We start from the raw sequence: 25,337 nt of genomic DNA, 5'->3' as shown, positions 1-25,337 counted from the left end.
TGATCAGGAATTACTACAGGCTATCTCCTAATCTAAAAACACGTGTTTGAGATGGAGGGAGGGAAAGGAAGGCTGTTGATTTTCTAAGCTTCTCATCCATCACTGAGCCAAAATTCCTTTTCCTCTAATACTGAATAGCTTTTTCTTTTTGATGGAAACTCTAATGCTAAGAAAAGATGGGCAGAGAGAAGATGGGGACGGTTCTCTGGTTTCTCACTGTCTTTCATAATTATGGGAACATGTTTCAGGGTGCTTCTTCAAATTCTATTTCATTTTGCATAAAATCTGATTTGTTAATCTGTGAGTTTATTTCTGTGACCTCAGAGGGCACTTGTGGTGGGTTGACTTTGGTTGGCTGCCAGATGCCCACCCAGCCACTCTCTCACTCCTCCTCTTCAAGAGGACAGTGGAGAAAATAAGACAGAAAAGCTTGTGGGTCAAGATAAAGACAGGAAGATCACTCAGCCAATTACTGACACAGCAAAACAGACTCAACTTGGGGAACATTAATTTAATTTATTGCCAGTTAAAATAAAGTTGGATGGTGAGAAATAAAGACGAAAACTGAAATACCTTTCCCCCACCCCTCCCTTCTTCCGAGGCTCACCTTCAATCCTTCATTCCCGACTCCTCCACCTCTTCCCCGCTGAGGGGCACAGAAGGATGGGGAATGGGGGTTGTGATCAGTCCATAACAGTTCCTCTCTCCTGCTTCTTCCTCCTCACACTGTTCCCCTGCTCCAGCGTGGGTCCTTCCCAGGAGATACAGTCTTTCATGAACCACTCCAGCGTGGGTCCTTCCAAAGGCTGCAGGGGAATCTCTGCCTCTGTGCCTGAAGCACCTTCAGCATCTCCAGCACCTCCTCCCCCCACTTCTTCACTGACCTTGGTGCTCACAGGATTATTTCTCACACTTTTTTTTTCCTCCCTCACTCCTCTTTTCCACAACTGTTGTGTAGTTTTTTACCCTTTCTTAAATATGTTTTCCGAGAGGCGTGACCATCATGGCTGAGGAGCTTAGCCATTTTAAATGGCTTCAAGTACTTTCAAATTTGTAAAAATATGGGGGTTTATTTCTTGTTCTAACTTAGAGACCTGGCTGCAAGGAACTGCTTGGTAGGTGAAAGCAACATTTTGAAAATAAGCGATTTTGGAATGTCCCGGCAAGAGGATGATGGTGTGTACTCATCGTCAGGCCTAAAGCAGATTCCTATCAAGTGGACTGCTCCAGAAGCTCTCAACTATGGTAAGGACATACCTGTATCTTCTTGCAAAAAAACAAAAAAAATCAGAAGTACCATAAGGAGCACCAGGACTACACCATGAGCAATATTTGAGTATATATACAAATTCCTAGTGCCCTGTTCAAATCAATAATGTTTAATATAATATTAATATTTCAGTCTTATTTAAGTTATGTATAAAACACTGTTTTGCCTTCAAAAAGAATAAGGCAGCAACATCAAAATTGCTAGTATGCAGCAATAAAATAATGCTTCGGTTATGTTGCTGACTCATCCTAGTAGACTACCTAGTCAGTCATCTAAATCATAGTCGTTAGCAAAATGAATGGCAAGTTCTGCATATTTATGGCAGTGATTGTTCTAGCACCTCTTTGAAAACAGTAGAAAGTGTCAACATATTAGAACACTCTCTTAGATAAATCATTGCATTGAGGAAAAGTACAGTCACTAATTTATATTTTTTTTAACTGCAGCTTTTCTTTACCTGCATTTTTATATATTGCTAGACTGTTATCTTGGGGAAAAAAAATCCATTATTTCTGATTGAGGGAAGTGGTCCATACTACTTGGATAGTTGTTCCAGAACAGAAACAGAAGCTGCTGTATTTAGCTTTTTAGCTTATATGAAAGTAGAAAAATAAGTTCTTCTAAGTAAAGTGGGCTGTGAAGAAGCAGCGTATTAAATGAACGATGCCATGTTTTGGATGTAGTTCTCTCAACCAGTTCTTTAGTTGAGTATTTAGAAAAAAATTCTGTTAAATTCTTCATTTGAAGTGTCTGTAAATATTTATGCCATCCCTTATAGCTTTTTTTAAAAATCATGCATTAGAAATTATAAGTTTGTGACTTATGATGATAGCAAAATGCTTCCTCTCACTAGCGTTTTTGCAGCAGTTAATGTCATAACACAATAAAGCAGATCTTCCCTTTGGAAGGCTAATAGTAAATTTAATTGATCCTGTATTATCAATTATTCTAAGAGGTGTTAGTGTTGCTAGCATTCACGGGGGAACACACTTTTCTATTTTGGGTGTTTGTTCCACTATAAAAGGTGTTTTGAATTTTTATTTTTGTTATTTCAGAAATGTGTACAGTTTATTTGATATATAATGGACACCTACCCTTCATAGCTGTAAGCAGTCCAGTGGACTACCGTAAGCAGGAAACAGGCTCTTCTGACAATACCTTCACTTTGTACTTTTGAGTCTTTTTTCTGCATAGTACAGGAGAAGAGAGGGTAATTGATTAACATCTACTTATTTTGTGTTTCCTAAAATGCATACATACTCAAGCAGCTTTAAGTCATTTTCTGTAGTGCAGCAAATAAGCTCTCTCAAACATTTGTTAATGTGTTAGGCAGTCTAATATTCAACTACCAAAATGTCACAGAAGGTTTCTGTGTGTTTTTGAAGGATCATTTTTTCCAATTCCTTGAAAGATGTGAGTAAAAATAATTAGTTTGTGTTTTACTATTTACCATCCTAATAATATGGTCGTAAGTATTGCATTAATTCGTGTAGGTAACGCTGAAGGTATTTAAGGATACCAGAGTGAAACAGAACTAAATCTGCAATATTTCAAAACTAGTTGACAACTACTGTCCGTGTCGGTTCTTAATGGCAAGGTTTAAGGGTTGGAAGAAGATGAGGGATAGGGGTCATTTGGCCATTACATGAATGATACAGTGCTTAAGAAACTACGTAAAAGTTCATTTTTTAGTCACTTCTGGATTCGCTATATATGACAAATTAAGAGCAGTCTCAAAAAGATTTTAAATGAAAAAACCACAAGTTGTGAAGTCTAGAAACCAGATTAGGGCAAACGGAGTGGTTAGGGAGTTGTGTCTGAAGTCATAAGCGAAATCCTGATGCTACTGGAGCTTGTGGGTGATTGAACCTTTGGTTCAGTGGGTGCTGTTCAGTGCCATTCCATACCGTTATTTTTGCTTGGACCACTATGATTTCCATCACTTCCAGCAAGTGGGGGAAAAAAGTTTGAAAAGCTCCTCATAAAATTACGTATTTAGGCCAAGTTTAGGGTATTTTTGCTTCTTGTTCTCTCAAAATTAAAATGCATATTTAATATGTATGTTTTTCCAGTACAACATTTTGAGGTGTTTGTCATGTTAATAAATTACTATGTGGAGGGTTTTTTTTGTGAATGAACAGGCCTTTTTTTGTCATAGTGGAGAAGATAATTAACTGTGCAGAACTTGTATTTCTTTAAAAAAAACTTATTACCTATCTTGTATCTACTGAATTATTTCAATGAAAAGTGTTAAATTACTGGATGCCAAACTCTGAAGAGAGTTGATACACAGACAAGAATATCCTACTATAAAGAGCATAGTGAATGTCCATAATTGCCATCTACAAGGCACACAAGCTAATGTAGTGCAGCTGGAAGCGATACTTAGTTTAACAGCAAATTGAACTTTCTGATGTCAGAACAGTTGTCATATCGCCAACTGTCACTATAATTTACATGTATTTTCCTTTTTTCTAGTCAGAAGTGGCTTAGTTTGGTTTGTTTAATGATTAGAGATGAACAAACAACACATTTACAAGCATGTGTATATTTTAAAGAATAAAGACATATATACAATGTAATGGTATGGAACAAAGAAAAACAGTAATGAAAAATGTTGAAAGTAATGTTGAAAATGGATTTTTAAGGTAACATTTTCACAGATCCTGCTGCAAAGGGCTAGGAGCCTTAACTTTCTGATGTGAATCCATCCTTCTTAATGTGAATCCATCAGGAACAATAGAAATATCTGCTCCAAGATCTCTCCTTCTCCCATAATATAAAGTTTTCATTACACAAAGAGGTTTGGAATTCAATTATCTATCAATTATCTGTTTTGCTATCTCTGAAGCATAGTTGAAGATAATGGAACCAGCAGGTCAGATTTTTTTTTTTTCTTTAACTGATTGGGTGCACCAGTTTTTCAGGGTCCAAATTAAACAAGTTGAAGCAACTATACTTTCGTTTTCAGAGAACAGTTTCTCAAAGCGTGAAAACCAGGCCCTCTTCGCAGTTACAAACTATGTTGATGGTAGTTCCTCTCAGAATACTCATTGCCATGATATATTAGGGAACTGGGAAAGTTTTTTTTTTTTAAAGTATCTTTTGAATTGAAAGTGATTATAAACAAGGGGGGAGGGGAAACTGACATTTTTCTGTCCTTTTATATTAAAAGAAAAAAAATATTTTTGTACATTAAGAAGGAAAGAAATTCTTAACTTGCATGAAAAACTGACATGGTAAGGACTGTCAAATTGTAGAACTTTAAGTTAGCTTCTGTCATTCCTAGTTATTGATCTTAAGATAATTTGTTTATCGTTTGAAACACAGGAGACTATGATATCTGCAGAATGTATTATTAGTAGCTGCAGCTTTGTTCTGCTTAAAGCTTGCCAATGTAAGACTTTACCTTTACAGAAAACTTGGGGCTATAATTATCTGAAACATTAACTTCTCTGTATGTTCAGCTAAGGGTTTTCTTTCCTTTTCTTAGGGAGATACACATCTGAGAGTGATGTATGGAGCTTTGGAATCCTTTTGTGGGAGACCTTCAGTTTAGGAGTGTGTCCATACCCTGGAATGACCAATCAACAAGCACGAGAACAAGTCGAGAAAGGTAGTTATTCGTAGGGAGTGAAAGAAATGCTGTATAGAGCCATAAGGATGTAGTACATACAATATAAAATAGCAAAGGAGTAACATACGAGATATCCAGGAACTTTAGCAAAAATATTATGAGATTTTTTAATTGCTGAATCTAGCTTTCTGGGAGGAGTAGTGTGAGAAAAGGAATATACTGACCAGTGACTTAAAAGACGGAAGACTTACAGCATGCTGACTTTTGTTGTTGCAGAATAAAAGGTGAGATGGAGAGGAGGGATTTACTGCTGTGCAAAGCAAAGGCTTGACCAGAATGAATTATTTAAGATTATGCTAATGCAGGTATAAATATTCTAAACTGCCAGAAGAAAAAATCTGTATCATTCCATCTTCTCTATTAAGACATTTCAGGCAAAAATTTAGCAATTATGGTGGAGAATGGTAAGCTAGTTGAGCATTGAAAGCCACATTTCTCTTTTACAAAATAATCAAAAGGCTTTTATTTAAAGTAGCAAGTAACTGTGAGCAGGATTTCAGGACTTTGATTTCTTTTCATCATCTTTAGTGGCATTTCAGAACTGTTCCTCCTCTACATAGTACTACTGTGCAATTCATAAACAGGTTCTAAGCTAGTAAAACTGCTTAATAGTTTTAAAAAAAAAACTAGTTTGCTGATTTATACAGATTGCCAGCGTTTGTTATAAGCACTGTAGATGACCATCAAACTTTCTCCTTAAAAGACCAAATCAAAAAATCCAATGTTTTCCACAGCAGAGGAATGTTTGTAAAAACAAGTCTTACTACCTAAGTACTGAGATTCTGTTTTAATCAACTGAGAATAATGATCTCTTGAAATTGATAAAATTCAAAGATTTAGAAGTATGTTTATGCTTTTTCAGCTATTGATACTGTGGGGAAAATAGTCCTGTTCGCCTATTGACGATTCTTTTTTTTTTTTTAATGGAATTTTCATTTCTTTTATCAGCCTGTTTTCTTGGTTTTCAGTAAATAATAGCTCTTCTATTAGGATAGTCGGCTAAGACACTCCAGATTCTCTTCCTGATCTTATCTATCTCAATAACTCAATCAGTAAGAGCCTTCAGTGAATTTAGTCACTTAAATGCTTGCTTTAAACCAGGATAATTTTAATTCTAAATAACTAGATAAAGTCAGTTCACTTTAAGGACAAAAAGTATTTGCTGCTGTCACTGTTTTGAAGAACTAGTTTCTAGGGGAAACTTTGTGAAGGAAAGGCTTTTTAGATAGTTTCATATTACCTTGTCTGTAAGCGTCCTAGAGCCCAGCTGTTCTCCTTTGAAGTTACATGCATTAAGCCAGCTCCTAGAGCAGATGCATGCAATATAACAAAGGAAAAGAATTTCCCAGATTTACCTGTTGTATGAGGCCAGTGTCATTTATACTCTGCTTTAGAAAGAGAGATGCAGAGATCTGTGCACTAAGTCTGGAGTCATGGAGCTGCACTTAGCTGTGAAGTCCTATGTGCCAACTCACTTTACTGCCCACTGCCTGTCATTTGCTCAGAGAGCTACATGTGGTAAGCAGTTCACAGAATCACAGAGTCACAGAATGACTGAGGTCTGCAGGGACCTCTGGATGTCATCTTGTCCAACCCACCTGCTCAAGCAGAGCCATCTAGAGCCGAGCGCCCAGGACCATTCCCAGATGGCTTTTGCATATCTCCAGGGATGGAGACACCACCACCTCTCTGGGCAACCTGTGCCAGTGCTCGGTTTCCCTCACAGTGAAAAAGTGTTTCCTGATGTTCAGAGGGAACCTCCTGTGTTTCAGTTTGTGCCCATTGCCTCTGGTCCTGTCACTGGGCACCACTGAAAAGAGCCTGGCTCCATCCTCTTTGCACCCTCCCCTCCGGTTTTTATATACATTGATAAGATCCCCCTGAGCCTTCTCTTCTTCAGGCTGAACAGTCCCAGCTTTCTCAGCCTTTCCTCATGTGAGAGCTCCTCCACTCCCTTCATCATCTTGGTGGCTTTTCATGGGATTCTCTCCAGCGTGTCCAAGTCTCTTTTGTACTGGGGAGACCAGCACTGGACCCAGTACTCCACGTGTGGCCTCACTAGTGCTAAACAGAGGGGACAGATAATCTCCCTCGACCTGCTGGCAACACTTCTTTTAATGTAGCACAGCATACAATTAGCAGCCTTTGCCACAAGGACACATTGCTGATGCATGTTCAACCCTTGGTGTCCACCAGGATCCCCAGGTCCCTTTCTGCCAAGCTGCTTTCCAGCTGGGCAGCCTCCAGCATGTTCAGAGGACTGAACCCAGTATTGATCCCTGGGGTATGTCAGTAGTTACTGGCCTCCAACTAGACTTTGTGATGCTGATCATCTCCCTCTGGGACTTGCTGTTTAGCCAGTTTTCAATCCACCTGAATGTCTGCTCATCCAGCCCATAATTCAACAGTGTCTTCATGAGGATTTTATGGAGACAGTGTTGAAAGCCTTACTGAAGTCCCCTCATCTACCAAGCCAGTTATTTCATTATAGAAGGTAATCAGGTTGCCTTGCTCTTAGAGAATCCATGCTGACTACTCCTGATCACTTTCTTGTCCTTCATGTGCCTGGAAATTGTTTCCAGGATTAGGTGCTCTATCACCTTCCCAGGAATCAAGGTGAGGGTTCAGCTCCCTGGGTCCTCCTTGAAGATAGGAGTGACATTTGCTTTACTCCAGACTTCAGGCACTTCTCCCAGTCACCATGATGGATGAAAGATTATTGAGAGTGGCCTTGCAGTGACATCAGCCAACTCCCTCAGCACTCATGGCTGCATCCCATCAGGGCCCATGGACTTACCTAAGTCCATTTTGCTTAAGTATTTCCTGACTAGATTCTCTTCCACCAAGCATACGTCTTCCTTGCTCCAGACTTTCTCCGTGGTCCCTGGGGCCTGGGATTCCGGAAGGCCAGTCTTGCTAGTTAAGACTGAAGCAAAGAAGGCATTCAGTACCTCAGCCTTTTCCATGTCCTGTGTCACCAGGTGCTTTACCTCATTCAGCAGTGGACCCACATTTTCCCTAGCCTTCCTTTTGGTACCTAGGTACTTAAAGAACCCCTTCTTGTCTTTGACATCCCTGGCCAGATTCAATCCCATTTGGGCTTTGGCTTTCCTAACTTCACCCCTGGATGCTCAGACAATATTTTGTATTCCTCCCACACTGCCTGTTTTTGTGTTTGAATTTGTCCAGGAGCGCCTTGTTCATCCATGCAATCCTGCTGGCATTTTTGCCCAACTTCCTACTCGTTGGGGAGTTGCCTTCATTGCTGTGAGTACATCTCTTTGGTCCAGGGTATGGATGATATGCTGGAATGGCCACTTATCTGTGGCTTCTGAATGATCAGCTGCTAATTTACTTAACTGATTGTTCATCCTCCTGTTCATCACCAAGTCAGAAACCTCCTTCAGTTGATGGCAGCAGAGAGGTGTGGAAGGCCACTGCCTATCTAAGCAAACCAGAAGAGTAAGAGAGTTAAGATGATGGGAAAATGTAAAAGTTAAGAAAACAGGAGGGAGGAAAAATAAGTGGATAAAGTGCAAGTGGAAAGGGAACTTCTTAAGGAGACAAAAAAGTGAAGAGGCATGAGAATAAAAGTTGATCCATTTTGAAAAAGAGCGAAGAAATTTACTCCCATCTTAATGTTTATTATTGATTTCCTCAGTGGGGGAAAAAAGGGAACAAAATTAAAACCTAGAGGGTAGCTACTTCCTAAGATACAGAAAACAAATCTATGCAGGTTACTGCCCTTAGGTATGGGAAGTATACTGACAATTTACCATGCCCAACTTAGATGTCATTGGTACCTGAGCTTTGATTAGTTTAATAATTATCTATCTTGTATAGGTTATAGATTGATGACTTTCCTCATATTACCCTGAAGATCTTTTTTAATGCAATGATCTTGAACTTTGCTTATTTCTTTTTAGATTTGTCAATATGCATCAATTTTCAATGCTAAACATTTTCCCCTTTTTTTTGGGTACCAGGCTACCGAATGTCAGCACCGCAAAAATGTCCAGAAGAAATATATAAAATAATGCAGAGGTGCTGGGACTACAAACCAGAAAACCGGCCAAAATTCAGTGAGATTCAGAAAGAGCTGGCTTCAATCAAAAAGAAAGTGACATAGTGATAAACAAGTGCCAAACTCACTGTGTGGGACTTTATTTTCCAGTGAAGCAATTTTTTCCCCTCAAACACTATGCATTTATACAACATTATTTGCAATATTCTTCTAGGTTTACTTTGAAATTAACTGGTTTTTTATATACATGTGTACCATCTTGAATGGTGTCTACACCTGCATTAAAGACATATACTGCGAAATGCTATATATCCAGTCACAGTAATATTGTCATTTAGGTTACATGTAAATAGAAAAGCACATACTATAGATTTAAGGGACTGTGGCTTCTATCTGTTTTACAGCAAGTAACTGCTAGTGACATTTTTCAGAGGTTTTCTACTTAGCTGTGTTCTCACTCTGCTATCCCTGTCTCGTATGTCAACACCAGCAGCACTCTTAGGTGATGGCTGTCATACACGTTGGCCTTAAAATTGAAGACGGTTTTGACAAGTATTTCAACTAGAAACCTTTATTTTTTTTTAATTCTTTTTGCAAGTGATATTTTTAAGTGATACTTTGTTTTAAGGATGAAGGTCAGTTAGATTCTGGATGCAAATGTGCTTACTGAACAGTGAAATCCAGAATTTTCTTTTGTAAAAAATTGAGTTACTTGTGCATTTCTTACCATACTGTAGTAAATACTTCTGACTTTTGATGTGATTTACTTAAGCCACGCCTTTTCTTCCTACAAAGCCATCAGAATTCAGTAATATGTCTCCTTTACAATGACCTGTGTTTATTTAAGAAACAAAAAAACCAATATCAAGTCTTGACTACACATTTTAAGAAATACTGCAAATAATCTGCTTTCCAAAGAATATGTAAGAGCAGTAGGCCAACAGAAAGAGGTTTACTAATGATAACAAATATCATTGTGAATTGCTAGATTTGCTTTTGATCCTGATTTTTTCCCTTAAATTAGTAATAATTCTCAGAATGCAGCTGGAGCCTACAAAAGTTTATGCTAAGCAAAAGTACATTCCATGCATAGTGTCCAAAGGAAAATACTACTTCTGCATGGCATAAGGAAATTGTTCAAGAAATCAAAATAAAGACGTATGTTTAAAGCCTCTGACAGGGCTGAGCAAGCCAGAGTAGAAATACTAACCTTCTAACTGTTTAAATCATTGCAATGAGATTTCAAAAGACTGTGGACAGGCAAGTTTTAAATGCCACCAGGAATAAAAACCTTGTATATATTAAAAAAAAATTCTGCTAGAAAGTTTTTACTTACTAGATAGGGGAGGGAGGAAAGGCACAGTTTGTTACTTGGGCTCTGGGTCCTCTTTGCAGCTGGAATTATTTTCTAGGGCCCTACATGGAAATAGGAACAAGTTACAGTATACTGGTCTGAGTTCCAGAGTTAAGGTGCTTAAAATTTTTCTAACAATTAACTAAAATTTTTCGGATCAAGGGATGCTAGTTGCTGCTGATGCAAGTAAGAAACAGGAACTGTAAGTAACACAGCATCTGGAATGTTAATTAGCCCTATATTTTATTGTTACAGTGGGATTGAGATGTAGTTAAGTCAGTGGCTACATTACATTTTTATTTCTGTTAAGGTGACTTTTCTGTTGTCCACAACATTTTTGCTCTCTAAAGTGTATTTATAGTAATACTGAGTGGTAATGTTTAAGGGCTATGTGTGACCAAAATATGTGTAGTCTGGAAGAGTTTGTCTGTTAGATTGGAGTTAGTGTCCAAATAAAATGGTGATTTGCTGGAGCACATCACCTGCATTTGAGGTGGAACTGTCAGCATCCAAGTGTAAGGAATGGTGAGTGCTTCTTGCATTTCTTAAGTGATTTTTTTCTTGGAGCTAAGGAAGCATATACGTACCCATGAATGTATAGTGCGTGGGGAACTTAGTGGCATAAATTTAAGCTTCCTTATAAGCATACTGGATATATTTACTTAGTTCTGTACTTCCAAGTAGCCCAAAGATATTTTTCAAGAGCAATGGGAAACATTCTTGTTAGTTTGTATGCTTTTGAGTAGTACACAAAGTTTGTGCCTTAATTTGCTAGTATGCTAATGCAAATGCAAGTGTACTAAGATTTAAGGAATGTTCCACAATCATTTGGAAAAATCCAAGATTCAACCAACTGCAGGTCCTTTATTTATGTATCACTGAAGTCTGCAAGTAAGGATAATGGTGTCTCCTCTGTCAGCATTCACAGTTTCTCTGGAGAGTTAATATTCTTCCATGAAAGAGATGAACTGTTTCTTTGCTATATGCCATCTTGACAGCAAAGAAATAGTGTTTTATTTTTATAAAATAAAATACTGTTTTATTTGTCTTAAATTAACCGGTCACCATCCTGACTCTCACATAGAGATAAAAACTGTACTTATATTTTATTCTGAAATAGTTAACATTTGTAATTCATATCACACTTTGGTTTAGATTTAAAGACATTTTAAAACATGGGATTTGTACAGCAGCAATAAAATTTATTATTATTCCTGAAGTAGGCATCAGTTCAGTTCAAAAATAATAACTCTTTGGGAGAATACCAGAATGCGTTTATAGGTATAGAATAAATTTAAACACAGGTACATGTCTCTTCAATTATTTAAACTGTTTTCTTATCATTAATTTGATAGTTTGTGGCAGAAATTTCTCACTTGTAATTATTGCAATTATACAATTTAGGAAGTGTAATCCACACCTATAGATACTGTTTTTAATTTTTTGTAAACTTCTCACAGGGGAGTTCACAAACAAACCTGCCATATCAATGAAATTTAGAAGAAAGACGTGATATTCAAGAACCAAAGCCGCCATATGTGTTTTCTGTGGGCTTTTGATGACTTAGTCTTGCATTATTCATAGGTTAGCCAGATACTAGTCATTTGGCTCATGTACTGTGTTTAGCCTAGAGAACTTACAAAAAGGTTAAGACTCAGTCTCTTTTGCAAGTGTAGTGTTTCAGGTAGGTTCTTACACCGGCACTGTCCCAACCAGGGGGAGCGTGAGGTTATCCTGAATTTTTTGGGGGAGAAATGGGAGAAACTCTGAATACTATTAAGGTCAGGAAGAGATACCTGAGCCTGTTATGTGAGATGGAATTCGACAGGTTATCTGTTATTTTCATCTTTTTCCAAGGAATTGCATTGAATGGATATTAACAGTAGTGATTAACTACTAGCCCTGTTTCCATTATTCTTGCTGTCATGTCCTCTAAATGGCAGTGCCACTGACACACTTATTTGAAGAGATATTTGAAGAAATATTTGAAGAGATGAGTTAGTGTGTAAATAGTGTCATCAAACATGATATTCAAGAGCAGTCGTTCTGAAAAGGTTGTCACGACTAATAACTCAATATAAAGATGGAATAAAAAGAAAGAGGCTAATTGAGAGAATCCACTTTCTATAGCAGCTGTCCTGTTTGTAGGCAGTAGAAATGTTTGTTATGCCAGTGCACTTGGATTTGTAACATTTTTATGACTGAGCATAAAATAGTTTGCTATTAAAAGAATTATTTTTTTCTTCCTCAAGCACAAAAGAATATGTGATATTGTTGGAAGCATTCTTGCTAGGCAAGTGGAGGAAAGAATACGGAGGGAAGAATACCCCTACTACCAGCCAAGGTACATGTTTTTTTCTTCTTAGAATCATATTCATGCAGTCCTTCACTTTTAGGAATACAGGGCTTTAATTAGTAATTAGAAAGTACAGGGCAAGTCCTATATTCATGAAGTTCCAAACAACCATGAGTTTTTAAGAGTGATCTGGTAAATTTGGAACATCAGCTCTGTTAAAAATGTTTTCTTCTAGTTTCCTTCTGCAGATTTACTGTAAAAAAAGGAGTCCTTAAACAATCATCAGTATCAACTTACAAGAAAAATGCATCAACCTCAGAAACCTATCAAGCTTCTTTAAGAGTAACTTCAGTAAAGAATATTTTTTGTAATCTTGTACTAGAATTCCCCCAGGATAGCTTTCCTTTCTAAAAAACTTAAAAAACAAAACAAAACAAAAACAAAAACAAACCCCAAAACCGAAACCAAAACTTAAAAAGTTGAAAGATCCAAGTTGAAACAGAAGAATCCTTTCACTTGTCACATTCTGAACACTATTTCAAGTATTGCCACAGTTTCTTTCCTGAAACTGATAATGCACCTGTGATTTCCAGCTCTTACATACTTTTCAGCATTTCATGTTAGTGCATTATTAACACCCAACTTTACTGTCAGACCAAGGAAGGGAAGACTCTCTCATTGAAAAGTACAGCAAGTTCTGCCTGGTAGCAGAGCTTAACTTCCACATTCAGTTATCACAGTCATTGTGTTCATTATAATAAGCACCGCATAGAACAGGAGCTGGAAGCTAGACATTGTCTTTAAATCCGCAGCTAATCCCCCAAAAATTCACAGCTTTGACTCTAGAAGCCAACTTGGTTTTGGTTCTCTCAAATAAGCAAAAGCAATTTCTGTATTTCAGCCTTAACTACTAATCTATAAAACAGAAAGGTTCAGAGATATATTTACTGTTCTCTCAAAGGGAATGCTACCTCTACCACTAACCGTAAGTTACCCTTATGTCCCTGTTATGTCCCTCTGTCTCTTGGACATAAAATTCTAACTGGAATGTATGTCCAGGTGTAGAACTTGGCTATTAACTCTGAGTTGTTCCATCTTCAAGAAGTTGTATGTTACTAGCTGTTTTAGAACACCATTTTCTCAGACATCGTCTAGGCAGGACTTAGAATTTTCAGATAGTTCGGGTTTTTTGTTTCTGAGATGAAGAACTAATTAGATTGCTAGCTATATGCATTGTTATTTTGCAGCTGTTTCAGATTATAGCTATGAGAAAGTAGTTCATTTATAGATCTCAGATTATGTATGCCTTCTCTAAATCAAAAACTGTTAGCCATACTTACAAAAAATGGATAAATAAAGCCCTCAAATATAGTTGAGTGAGTAATGAACTGAAAACATAGAAGAGCTATGAACTACATTCTTTCCTCCTCTATCCTCCCAGAACTGAATGCTTTGTAAATAAAACTTGCAATAACTGGCTTTGTGTTTATAAATAAATATGACCTGGGGACCAGTATGATAGCCTAGGACTCATATTGCTGCTAGCAAAAAAGGCTTGGAAAAAAGTGTTCCCTACTATTTGGAACTGTCATCTAGTTTTAGAACTACAAATGTTTAGAGATCGGTACATAACTTAAGTTTTGTGAGTACAGCAAGAGAGACAGTGCATGTTTCTCCATTGAAACCCTTCATCAATTAAAGGCAATTATGCTTTTTAAAAGAAAAATCAGATTGATCAGCGATTCCTTCTAAATTATACATGTTGAAAGTATGAGCCAGAGGTTTCCACCACTAAAAAAAGATCCACATACTGTCTTTATATACTGTCAGCTCAGTCTTTCTCAACATATAAAGAATTCCATAATTATTAAATGCAGTACTACCACAAAATCTTTTGATTACTGATATGTAAACTACTTCGCTCTGATCTTTTCCTTCAATCATTAAAGAATCTTTCTGCTCTTTAAAAAGGGCTGCAGTAAGCTTATAGTTCTAGCTGAGCTCTGCTGTAATAATCTGGCCTGTTGCATCTCCCAAACATTTCCTAATTCTGATGGCTCCATGGACCACAGATGGTGCCCTTTCATTTACTTCACTCTTGTGACAGAAAAGTTCAAATATATCCTTGGTGTTGTTTGACTGAACAATATTGTAGTGACGTTATGCCTTGATACCTGTGGCAATGTGTTTGTATGAAAATTGAAGTAACTGTGAATCAAGGTAAGGACGTTGTTCAAATCACGTTTCTAATCAAGTTACAAACCCTAAATATATCGTGAATTGTCCACATCGTAAATGACATCAGAAAAACAACACTTCTGACTGCCTAGTTTACCATACAGAGCATCCTGCTCCTACTAGGGAACCATATAAAGCTAAATATGCTCCTTGAAAAAGGGATGATTTTGCTGTCAGACCAGATCCAAACAATATCTTTAAAATTAACAGCAGCAACTTAATTCCAACAAAGCCTTGTTGTAAACTTCCTTCTTCTGAACAGACTTTTCCAAATAGTGTTAATTTTCATTATTGTCATCCATTTTGCTTTTAGAAATTTGACTTCTGTACATCATATAACATTTACTTACACTGGTAATTATTATACCCCAACCACCACCATGAAGTATGAGACTTGCAACTTCAGAAGATAAGCATTGCTAAGTCAGTAAAAGTCTACAGGGAACTGATCTTTCACTAGGTGTCTTGAATTGATATGGCTTAATGCATTTTAAATATCACTAAAGTAATTGTTTTCATTAAAACCTTTATACAGTTTGAACAGCAGTATTCCTTACTCAAGATATCTCTGCAATAGTAATATTTGTATTTGACTTGAAGTCAAGAGGAAGGTAAAGCTGTACCTTCCTTCCTCGCTAGATTATCAGGGAAGGGAACTGCTGAGTTCAAGTACCCAATTCAGGTGCTGTCAGCGATTCTGATATGTAGCGTGGATGCAGGCAGGATGCCATAGAGAAGGTCTTGCAGCCTGCATGGCCCCTCTTTATAATACGCCTATGCTCGCTACAAGTCACTCATAAATCCACCGGAGACTGGAAGTTTGCTGTATCTGCAAGTGTGGCTAATTCCTTACATCACCTGAAATTGTAGTGCTTAAGGAGAAATAGTGACATTTTTTACTTTGTCACGAAATGCAGAAATGCAATATACAATGGGGAGTCTCTGCGTTATTTTCCTTCCTTCCACCTCCTGCTTGGACATGTCACAGATTCAAAGTCTTCAACAGAAGGAACAACTAGAAGAAACATACCTGTTTCCGCTGTTAATTGTATCATTACCTGTAGCTGACAAGTTAACTTGTTTTTTCCACCAAGCTTCCCACCTAATTTTCACTAAAATGCTAAAAACATGTAATAGGAAAAAACTCATGATATAGACTCGTCACACAGGACAAAAAAGAGAGGCACACTCCTACAAAGAAATTTTGAGGACAAAGCCAACAATAAACACTTGTCTTGTCCCTTCTGTTAAAGGAGTGTGTAGTTATATGCATGTTCAAATGACTTCCAGAGATGAAACTTGGACTAAGATTGATAGGACTGCTGTTTTTTCAGTTGCATGTGTTACTTTTCCTTTGTATAATTGTAGGCATCTGGAAATGGAGGAGGGGTCTTGGGGAAGGAGGGAAGGTTGGTTCACTGACCTGCTAGCACACACAAGACTTTTGACACCAGAAACCTTGAGTGGGGCACAGATACCGTTTGCAAACGTGTTTAGATTTCTATTCAGTTTTGTGCCAAAGTATGCACCAGCAAATTTAATATCAAGTAAAGCACCTTTTATACTCTTTGTTGTTTAAAAATAATATATTTGTGAAACAGATTGATAATACATAACACTGGAAATGGGTGCTTCTTCCCAAAAGTACACATGTAAAAAAAAAGGAAACAACATTTGTGAGTTTATCTGGCTTTTAAGCAAGTCTGAAAATGATAACTATGTAATACAGTTGCCAGTTGTCTGTCCTTTATAATTTTAAATAGATCTGCATTTTAACTTTATTTATTTGCCAATTTTTTATATACTTTAAAGTTACACTTTTGAACTCAAGCTAACTTTTTATTTTCCTAAGCTGTTACAAAACAGAATTTCAGTATTCTTGTAAACTGCAGACCATTTTTGAATAGTCCTTTGTCTTTTCCTATGGACCAGTTACCACTAATGAGTCTGCAGTCTCCTTTTTACTGTACTCCTCCAATAAATGTAAAATATTTGTATCAAGCTGTCTCATTTTATTTGGTATTTACAGGTTGTGTTTATTCACTTGCTTCTGTAATCAAGTGGAAGATCAACTCTAGTAACACTGCTCTTGGGAATAGCTACGATGCAAAATACTCTCTTTCAAAATGAAAAAAAATCCATTTTATTTGAATTTTTTTGGCAGTTTCTGTAGTAATATCTGTGTGATCGTCACTCACAGTTTGGCTGTCACTTTTGTTTATCTTTGGTATATCAGAAGGTCTTGAAAGAAGGAGTAGCCTAGTGGGCAGAAGGGAAAGGACATGTTGAAACAGGCTGAGCACTTCGGGGCTGGAACTCTGCCGTTTTGAGGATGTTACACCACGCGTTCTCTTCAAGCCAGAATTGTGTTAAAAAGCTAGGCACTGAAAAGCAAACATGCGTATTCTGTACCCCAACAGCAAAGCAAAATCTACAAGTGTTTCCAGTTAAGAGCAAGGCAGCAATCTAAAGGCATATCCAAGCTTTATACTGTTTCTTTTACATGATCAAGTGCTCTGTTCCCTTTATATTAAAAAAAAAAAACCCGTACTACATTCTAAATGCAAGTCACATTTTAAAGCAGATTGTTTAAAGCTACGTTATGCCTTACTTTGAATGAAACCAATCTCCGTAATAATTGCCATTTTCACCACACTTTGATGCAATTTCTTTGATTTCCATAATCCCTTCTTAATATAAAGACTGTGATACCAAAATTATGACAGAGGTAAAAAATCAGAATTATTACGCCTTAAGAAATTTTAAACAAATCCTTTGAGATCTCGTGGTTAATGTAAAGTATGAATACCCCATTGAAAGAATTTCTTCCACTGCCTTATGCTTCCTGCAGATGCACTTTGTTTAAACACCCAACAGGTGGTAGAACGACAGGTTTTTGTGTACCTGCACCCTTACACAGTGTTATTAAGCACACTGCGTGGTGGCACAGCACTGCAATTTGCAAGACTTGGTGCCTGGCTGAAAAAGGAGTTAGCAAAGAAGCAAATTTATGGCACTGGTTCATAAGTGACACTGAGGTAGTTTTCCCCACCATCTCCCAATAATCATGAATGGGAGAGATATAAGTCCAAAGGTTATCCCCTGAATCTACCAGTATATGTTGAAACAGAAGACAACACAGCATGGGATTGCATATAGCTCTGGTACAGTTCTGCTGAGAGACCAATTTATTAGCAGGATAATTTTAGAAAAGGTTACTGCAACGAAATCTGTTCTGCTCAGTGATGCCTGGCCTCCAAATAATAAAAACATGTTGTTTGAAAACCTGCTACTGCCAAACATTGAGCAGCACAGGGTCATCAAATTTCCTCATTTGAAGTGTCGCAGCAGTTAATTGGGAATGAGGCTAAAGAAAGGAGCCTTCAAGGTGATCAGGGCCTTTGTACAGTCCTACATTTTTTACAGTGTAGAAGAAGATTCAGAGGACTTGGAGTTTAAAAGATTAAGCTGATAAGATTTCTCAGAAGATCCCAGAGGACATTAGGCACCTAAGGATGACTTTAAATGGCAGATCACAGCCTTTCCATATTCTTGAAATGCCTGATTCAACCACTCAGGCATATCTTCCCCTAACAAACCTAACAGTCTGCAGTAGCAAAATGGTCCCATGCAGGAGATCATACGCCCCAATTCCAACATGACCATCACACCTCATTTCACATTTCAGTTCAAGTTTTACACGTGGGACTTTTCCTGCCTAGCTGACTTGTGAGTCCTAACCTTGCAGGTACTGTACAACTGGCAAAACTCCACACAGAAGACATTTGGGCGCAGAACTGTTGATATTGGATGGCAGTGCTTGCATCCATCCTGTTTTTTCTCATCACCCAACGTTTGCATGTCAAAGCTAGATCAGTTCTTTTCCTCTGCAAGTGACAGACATACCTCCTTCCCTTTTAGATCCAAATACTGCGCATGCAAAGATGTTTTGATACTCAGGTACAAAACCTCCCTTGAAGTTTGGCAGAAATACTGTTTTTGTTAAATGCAGGAGAGATATTAATCTTGCTCAGAGACACAGAAGAGGTTCGCAGCTGAAGACTCCAGGCAGAAGTGCGTGCCTGCCTTCAGCCTGATGTAAGGGATTTGGGGAGTTAGTGGAAGAGCAGGAAGGGGGAGAATTGGTTTGGGAAGTGAATTTTTTCCTTTCCAGCATATTCAATTTAATGGCCCACTGGGTCTGCTGACTTCCGTGAATGTTGCTTCTGGGTCCCTAAGTCTCCACCACCTCCACACTCTGGGAGCTTAACTCGGGCCAATGACCATAGAGGGCTCGAAAGCCAAGTATTCCCGTATTTAAGATGTCTGGTGGGTATATGAAATCCCCAAAATGAAATAGGTCTGAGGAAACTTGCAGTAAGTCGCACTTGCTCAGGGTGGTGCCTGAGGACCATCACAGGTCACTGAGTATGAAGTTCCAACAGTGCCAGAATTACAAGTTTCTGATATGAAAATGGTTTGAAGGACTATATGGTCTCCATCACACACATTCACTGAGGTTACTCTGCAGCTAGATTTCGGTCCTCCTTCAAGTCATGTTCTAGTCATAAGAAATGCAAAAATACAGTAACATCACTGATATGGTCTGAATTGCAGCTGTATGCTTTTCACCTCAAAGGACGTGATACAGATAACCACAGAGAAAACGCAAGTCAGTGCATGCAGACACCACTAACCATGCAACGCACAGACTCCTCTTTAATGCAGTTTCATCAGTATTCATCTCCTCTTCCATCCCCCTCAGTTCCTTGCAAGTCTGCCACACTAAAAGCACTGCTGCTAAACAGTCGTCAGAAATACATCTGGACTAAAGAAATAGCTCTGTGTGGAGAATACAGAATAATGAGACACTGTGCTCTAATTTTCTAATAACTAAGTTCCTGCAGCTTTCATGACCTAATATTCTGCAAACAGAAGTCAGGGAAGAGTAAAATCAAACTACTAGCTAGCTTTGAATCCTCAAAAGAACAGACTGGCATTTGACCATGCTGTAATGGAAAGAAGCATGCATCTTCGACACACATTTTCGACTCGTGATGTATTAGTTCTCTGACAGTTGAAGGAAAAATGAGGTTGCATTAGCAGCAGCTGGAGTATATTGAAATATTTTTCTACTTCCTCTCTTAAAAGTTTGCATTGCTAAGTGTAATTCACTAAAGAGAAGGCACAGAGAAGGGTAAGTAGGATTGCTAAAATTTAGTCTGCAATCAGCAGCTGTGAAAGCCCATCCTGTTAGCACTAAGACATGGAAGTCACAGCCACTGTAAAGTTAGACCAACACATACTAAGCCCTTTTACATAAAAATTTTGACTCCTAAAAACCCTTGCTCATCTAAACTTACAGCCCTGGGGGTTCAAAAATATCCTTTCCAATACTCTACAAACCTGCGTTTGAAATGAAGAACATGCAGTGACCTAGATCTAGCTAGATATAATTAGAGCACCCTCTAATATGATGGAACTAGATGATAGGTAGTTTCCATTTCACACATAGTTATGGACCCAGAGGTGTCTGATGTCTGAGCCTGACTAGGGGTCATTTTTGTGCTATGCAGCTGATTTATTGAGAGATACCTTGACCTTCTGTCTTTCACCAGACTTCAGGTGGACCTGACCTGGGGGGTGGAACCTGGTGGACCAGGGGTGGTCAAGTCCACCTAAAGTCTGGGCAAAGACAGAAAGTCTCAATTAGCTCCATGGCTCAAAAATAGGGCTGTTCACAGAAAAGTAGATACAAAAAAATCAATCAAATGATACAAATGGGGCAATTCCGAGTTTTTACCCATAGACTAAACTATATGCAAAGACTAAATTTTGCTTGACACAGGGACTGAAACCAAACTGCTCCCTCACTTAGAAGCCTCAGTGGTTGATTTCACATTTGAAGCAGAAGTAAGCTGGTTTTTTATACAATCCAAATTTGCTGATTTAGTCACTGGATCTGACCTTACCCGGTGTACTGCATGGAGATTTTCCACTGGTGGAGATATATCAAGCCATCTACGTTTTCATTTTCAGGCCCTCCCAGTCTTACTGAGATGAGACACATCCCTGTATCTCTCACCTTCAGGGCTAACCCCAGAGGGGTCTTCAGAGCACACCTCCTGAGTGACCCTCATCCAAAATACAGCTGGGGACATGACTTCTCTCTCCTGCTGCCACACACATGGCCCAGTGTCACCTGCTAGCCAGCTCCTGGCCTTTCACTTACGAAACCTGCCTGGATTTTGGGCTGAGGGCTGGGTCTCCCACACCATGGGGTCACTAGCATCTCTCCCTGCCTGTGGACATTTGGGAACAAAGTCACCAAGACTCAAAAATCACAACCTGTTTCACAGGGGAGTGTCCTCTGGGCATATTTTCAGTGTGCTCATTTTGGAAGTTGGAGTGTTTTTAGAGCGACTCTTTCATTGTAAGTCACAGCAAGTGCACCATCCAGATGCCCTCTGGTGAGCAGGACAATGCCTTCCTCCTCTCCGGAGTGTAAAGCCCTCACTCGACACTGACAGTAAATGGGGAGGGCAGCGAGCACTTGGGTTACATCAAGTTAGAAGACATTTAGAGTACTTCATCACAAACAGGTGACCCGTGCACTTCAGGCATACTTGGATCAGCAGCAATAGGCCCAACCCCAAAAACCTCTTTTTGTTTTTAAAAATAGGACAGCTTCTCAGACAGTCCCCCCCGCAACTGCTGTCCCAGCAGGGTTTCTTACAGCACCATAAGAGACAGACAATTTTGCTTTCTTGCTGTGACATATATAGCAGGATTCCTCCTTGATATCTACTTCAGCCAGCTCTGCCTCAGACTCGGCAGCTCTGTCAAGCTTAGGATGCTTTTTTTTTTAAACAGCAATAATGTTTAAGGAGGAAAACTATGAAAAAACCCTGCTATTAGAAGCAGTTGGGCAGCTTTGAAGAGGCTGTCAGCCACGGCTGCCTTTTCCTACAGTAGCTGAAATTTCAGATGATCTGTAATAGTCTCGAACAAAGAGTTTCAACTGTTATTTGTACAAGCTAGCATGTTTCATCTCCACTTTTCCGTTACAGGAGAACAGTTTTGCCTTGCATTCCAGGACAGAAAATAATTCCCATTGAACTTGTGTCTAAGCACCTGTCTTTTGATCCCGTCAGATTCACTCTTCATAGAGGCACCTGTATGAGACTCCTGGGACAACAAATGCATTTTTCTGACAAGTGTTCAACATACTACGGTAACCAATTGTGAGGTTTCCTGAACGAGTGAGCCCTGGAGCATTATCTACAGACACTCCCAAAAGTCACCAGCTCCCATCCCCATCAATTACACTTGTACGTAAAGAGCCTGCAGAGCAGGCTCTGGATATGGCACAACCACCTCCTCCTTGTAACCACTCGACAGACTTAACTGGAAAAAAATATCCAGGGCAAGGAACCGTTGAAACTGTTTGATCTTCTGAGCTAATCCAGGCAGAGCTGTTGACATCTGCCCTCCCTTCTTCATTTTTTGGAGAGTCAGTCCCTTCCAAAGGGTGTGCCAGCCTCCGGTTGCCAGGCTTTCAATACAGGGCACACAGAGAAATTTCAAGTATGAGGCAGTGCGCATGAAGTGCCTTAGGGTGGAGCTCGCGACAGCAATCACACTTTCATGCTCCGGCCCCACGCATCTGAAATTTTCCTGTGTGGTGAAGGAGCAGCAGCCACGCCGGCTGAAAGAAGCAGAGGGGCAGGGTTGTTCCTCAGATGGATAAGGGAGGGATAAGGGCAGCGCCAGCTGCTCTCCCAGTGTAAGCGTCCCGTAGGTGTTTACATTAAACAGTCACTAGAGTACAACACACAAATGCTAAACGTTCCTGGGACAGTCACCAGGCCTCAAGGTTAACCAATCCTCGCACAAACACCGACATTCCTCTTTGGAGGCCCAGGCACAAGCACTTCCCTCCTCTGGCCCCGTGAGGCTTTTATTTTCACAACAGGGGGAGGCAGGTGGGGAGAAAAGTCCTCTCCCGGCAGCTGTGACCTTGGCTTTCTCAGCCTCTGCGGCTGCAAGGGAAGCTTCATCAAGGCCCTGTGACCAAAGTAAATCGCCACTCCCTGCAGACCCCATTTCAGCTGTGGCTACTGCACTGGGGAACGCATCAAGCCCCATTTTGGCGCTCCCAGATGGGCTGCGTACAGAAACACGTGTGAGACACTCGGCTAGCATTGAGGCAGCACCGGCCCTTCCCCCAGCAGGGATCGACCTGCCCCTTGTCTATAACCGATGTCTATAGCTGTCAGCAGCCTGCACGCTGCTGCCTTGGACCTTGGTGGCTCCCGCCCGGCATCCTGCATCCCTCCACACGTGTCCCGCTCTCCTCTGAGCTGAACGGCACCACCTAAAAGCAGTTCCTGAAAGCCAGAGACTATAGATGACTTTAGAAAGCATAAACAACCTATGCCACAGTCTGTCACTCAGGGATTATTAGGTTATTGCTAGAACTCCTCTAATTACAAGAGCACTGTGAAATACAAGATCTAAATGAATTTAAAACTAGGAAATGGGAAAATCCATGCAGCCTTTTAATTTTTCTGCAGTTTTTTCGTGATCCACTTGTAAGCAGTATCTGCTTTGCAATCTGATGTTCATCTACACTGGTGTACAGGAGCTTTTATTGGGGGAGTGGAGAATAGTTCATTAAGGATATGTTTCAGAAAACAATTGTGCCATACAATTGCAGACAAGCCAAAGTTCAGGCCATTTTACATCCAGCTATTTGATATTACAGAGAGAACACTAGACTGCTGGACCTTGCCTTTCGTACAGTCTTATCACCACCAATTCATAAGGCATTTTAAGCCCTGATGGTCTGCGAATACACCATCCATCTCTTAAAGTGGATTTCCACACTCAGTCCTAACTGGAAGAGGGGCTGGGAGCCCAGTCTGTGCCATTAGTGCTGGCAGCACTGCCCGGTGGGCAGAAGCCCTTCTCCCCCCATCTTCCTTCCAGTCTCTTTTCGTCAGAAGAAGGCAATGTGCACACCCAGCTCAAAAGCCGCAGCCACAGCGGGGTGGGGGAAGATGCCCCTGCACCTGGTACGAGCCCCTGGCACCCCGAGACGGGCAGCTCGGTGGCTTCTGACGCAGCTCGGGGTCGGGCACTGCCTGCCATCCTCAGCCCTGCCTGCAACATCCCCCCCTCCCCCCGAACTTCACACCTGAAGGGAAGTGCCTTACGCAGGGCAAGGTCAATGTTCCTTCCCCTCCATCTCCATTTCACACTTCACGCGGCTGATGGTGACGTCAGACTGAAGCAACAGAATCGAAGAGACAATATTTTATTATTTGAACCAAGCACCTGATTATTAAGGGGAAAAAACTTAAAGCAGCGTAATTATTACCTTCTTTCACAATAAAAGTAGCCTTGACTCTCCAAGATATCTTGGGATGCCTCTGCTGTGAAGCTAACGACAGCTTACGTGCCAGAAACGCATTTCCCTAAAACTTTCTGAGGCAAGCAAAATTTGACAAACATCAAAAATCAGAACATAGCCTGTCTTTCTTTTATTCTTGGTTATTATTAATATTCTTCAGCCACAGGGATATCAAAGTCTTTGGCGGCGATGGATGCAATTTAGCTGCTCCCTAGAGATGGCTTTAGAGAATGCGTAATCAATTTTATAAATGAGCAGCTGGCCTGCACAGCAAGGTGCACTCTGCATTTCACCGAAATGAATAATGAATTGCGTATACTCAACATTAAGAAGAAGATTGGCATTCCTCTTAGAAACTGTTTAGAGTTTCTTTCTTTCATTAGAGTCTCATTTCTTTCACATGTTAAAAGATGAACTAATGCCTGGTGGTTGTTTAATGTACCCAGCTTTACAGGCAGTACCCACGCCCAAGCACCAGCAGAGACAGCGTGTCTGGGAGGTGGCTGGGCCATGGTCAGGTGCCTGAGTCAGAAGCAGCCCGTGAACATCGGTCTGCCCAGACCCTGTGGAGCCTGCAGCGGTGACAGCCATGAGTACGTTCAAGGCTCCAGCCTTGGACTTTGTCCTTTACTGGCCCAACAAATTGATAATCTCAGCAAAATGGCAAGTATTTATTTTTATATTGAACAAAAGTATTTCACTGCAGGAGCAGAAAAACAAATTCCAATGCCATGTCTATTTCTCTCAAACTTAGTGATCTCTGTGATAGAGGACAAAAGTTTGCACAGGCCCAAGGGCATTTCTGCCTTCACTGGCCTTTCAGTCTATAATGTGATTTCTCAAGTCTCTGTGTGGAAATGATTTGTGACTCTCATATTCCCATTGAGAATAACCCATCCATTATATAGCCTCCAGCAAAAGCTGCACCGTGACAGGTCTTTTGAGGTCAGATAGGCTAGTGTAATGCTTCAAATGGGCAGGCATGTCATACCTACATTTCTTGCGGTTCCTCACAAAGCAGGGAAAGCAAGCAGAAAGGAATGGAAGAAAATGTGGAAACTAAGAGACCGAGCACCCACCCTCTTTACAGGGGCATGTTCACA

The 25,337-nt window shown here is 39.8% G+C and overlaps 1 protein-coding gene across 3 annotated transcripts in view; it reads left to right on the top strand.

Moving 5' to 3' along the window:
- The window catches only part of FER (FER tyrosine kinase), a 181,684-nt gene extending 171,764 nt beyond the window's left edge, over positions 1-9,920 (top strand). For 2 of the 3 annotated variants that reach the window (XM_075137198.1, XM_075137197.1), the window contains 3 exons: positions 1,091-1,245; positions 4,764-4,886; positions 8,894-9,920. In XM_075137198.1, coding sequence (XP_074993299.1) covers positions 1,091-1,245; positions 4,764-4,886; positions 8,894-9,036 — 421 coding nt within the window. In that variant the 3' untranslated portion in view covers positions 9,037-9,920. The remainder of the gene's footprint in view (positions 1-1,090; positions 1,246-4,763; positions 4,887-8,893) is intronic. The other variant, XR_012670947.1, reaches the window with a different exon arrangement.
- Positions 9,921-25,337: the final 15,417 nt, after the last annotated feature.

The sequence above is a fragment of the Calonectris borealis genome, chromosome Z (assembly GCF_964195595.1).
Source record: "Calonectris borealis chromosome Z, bCalBor7.hap1.2, whole genome shotgun sequence".
NCBI classification, from domain to species: Eukaryota; Metazoa; Chordata; class Aves; order Procellariiformes; family Procellariidae; genus Calonectris; species Calonectris borealis.
This window is presented reverse-complemented; position numbering and strand designations above follow the sequence as displayed.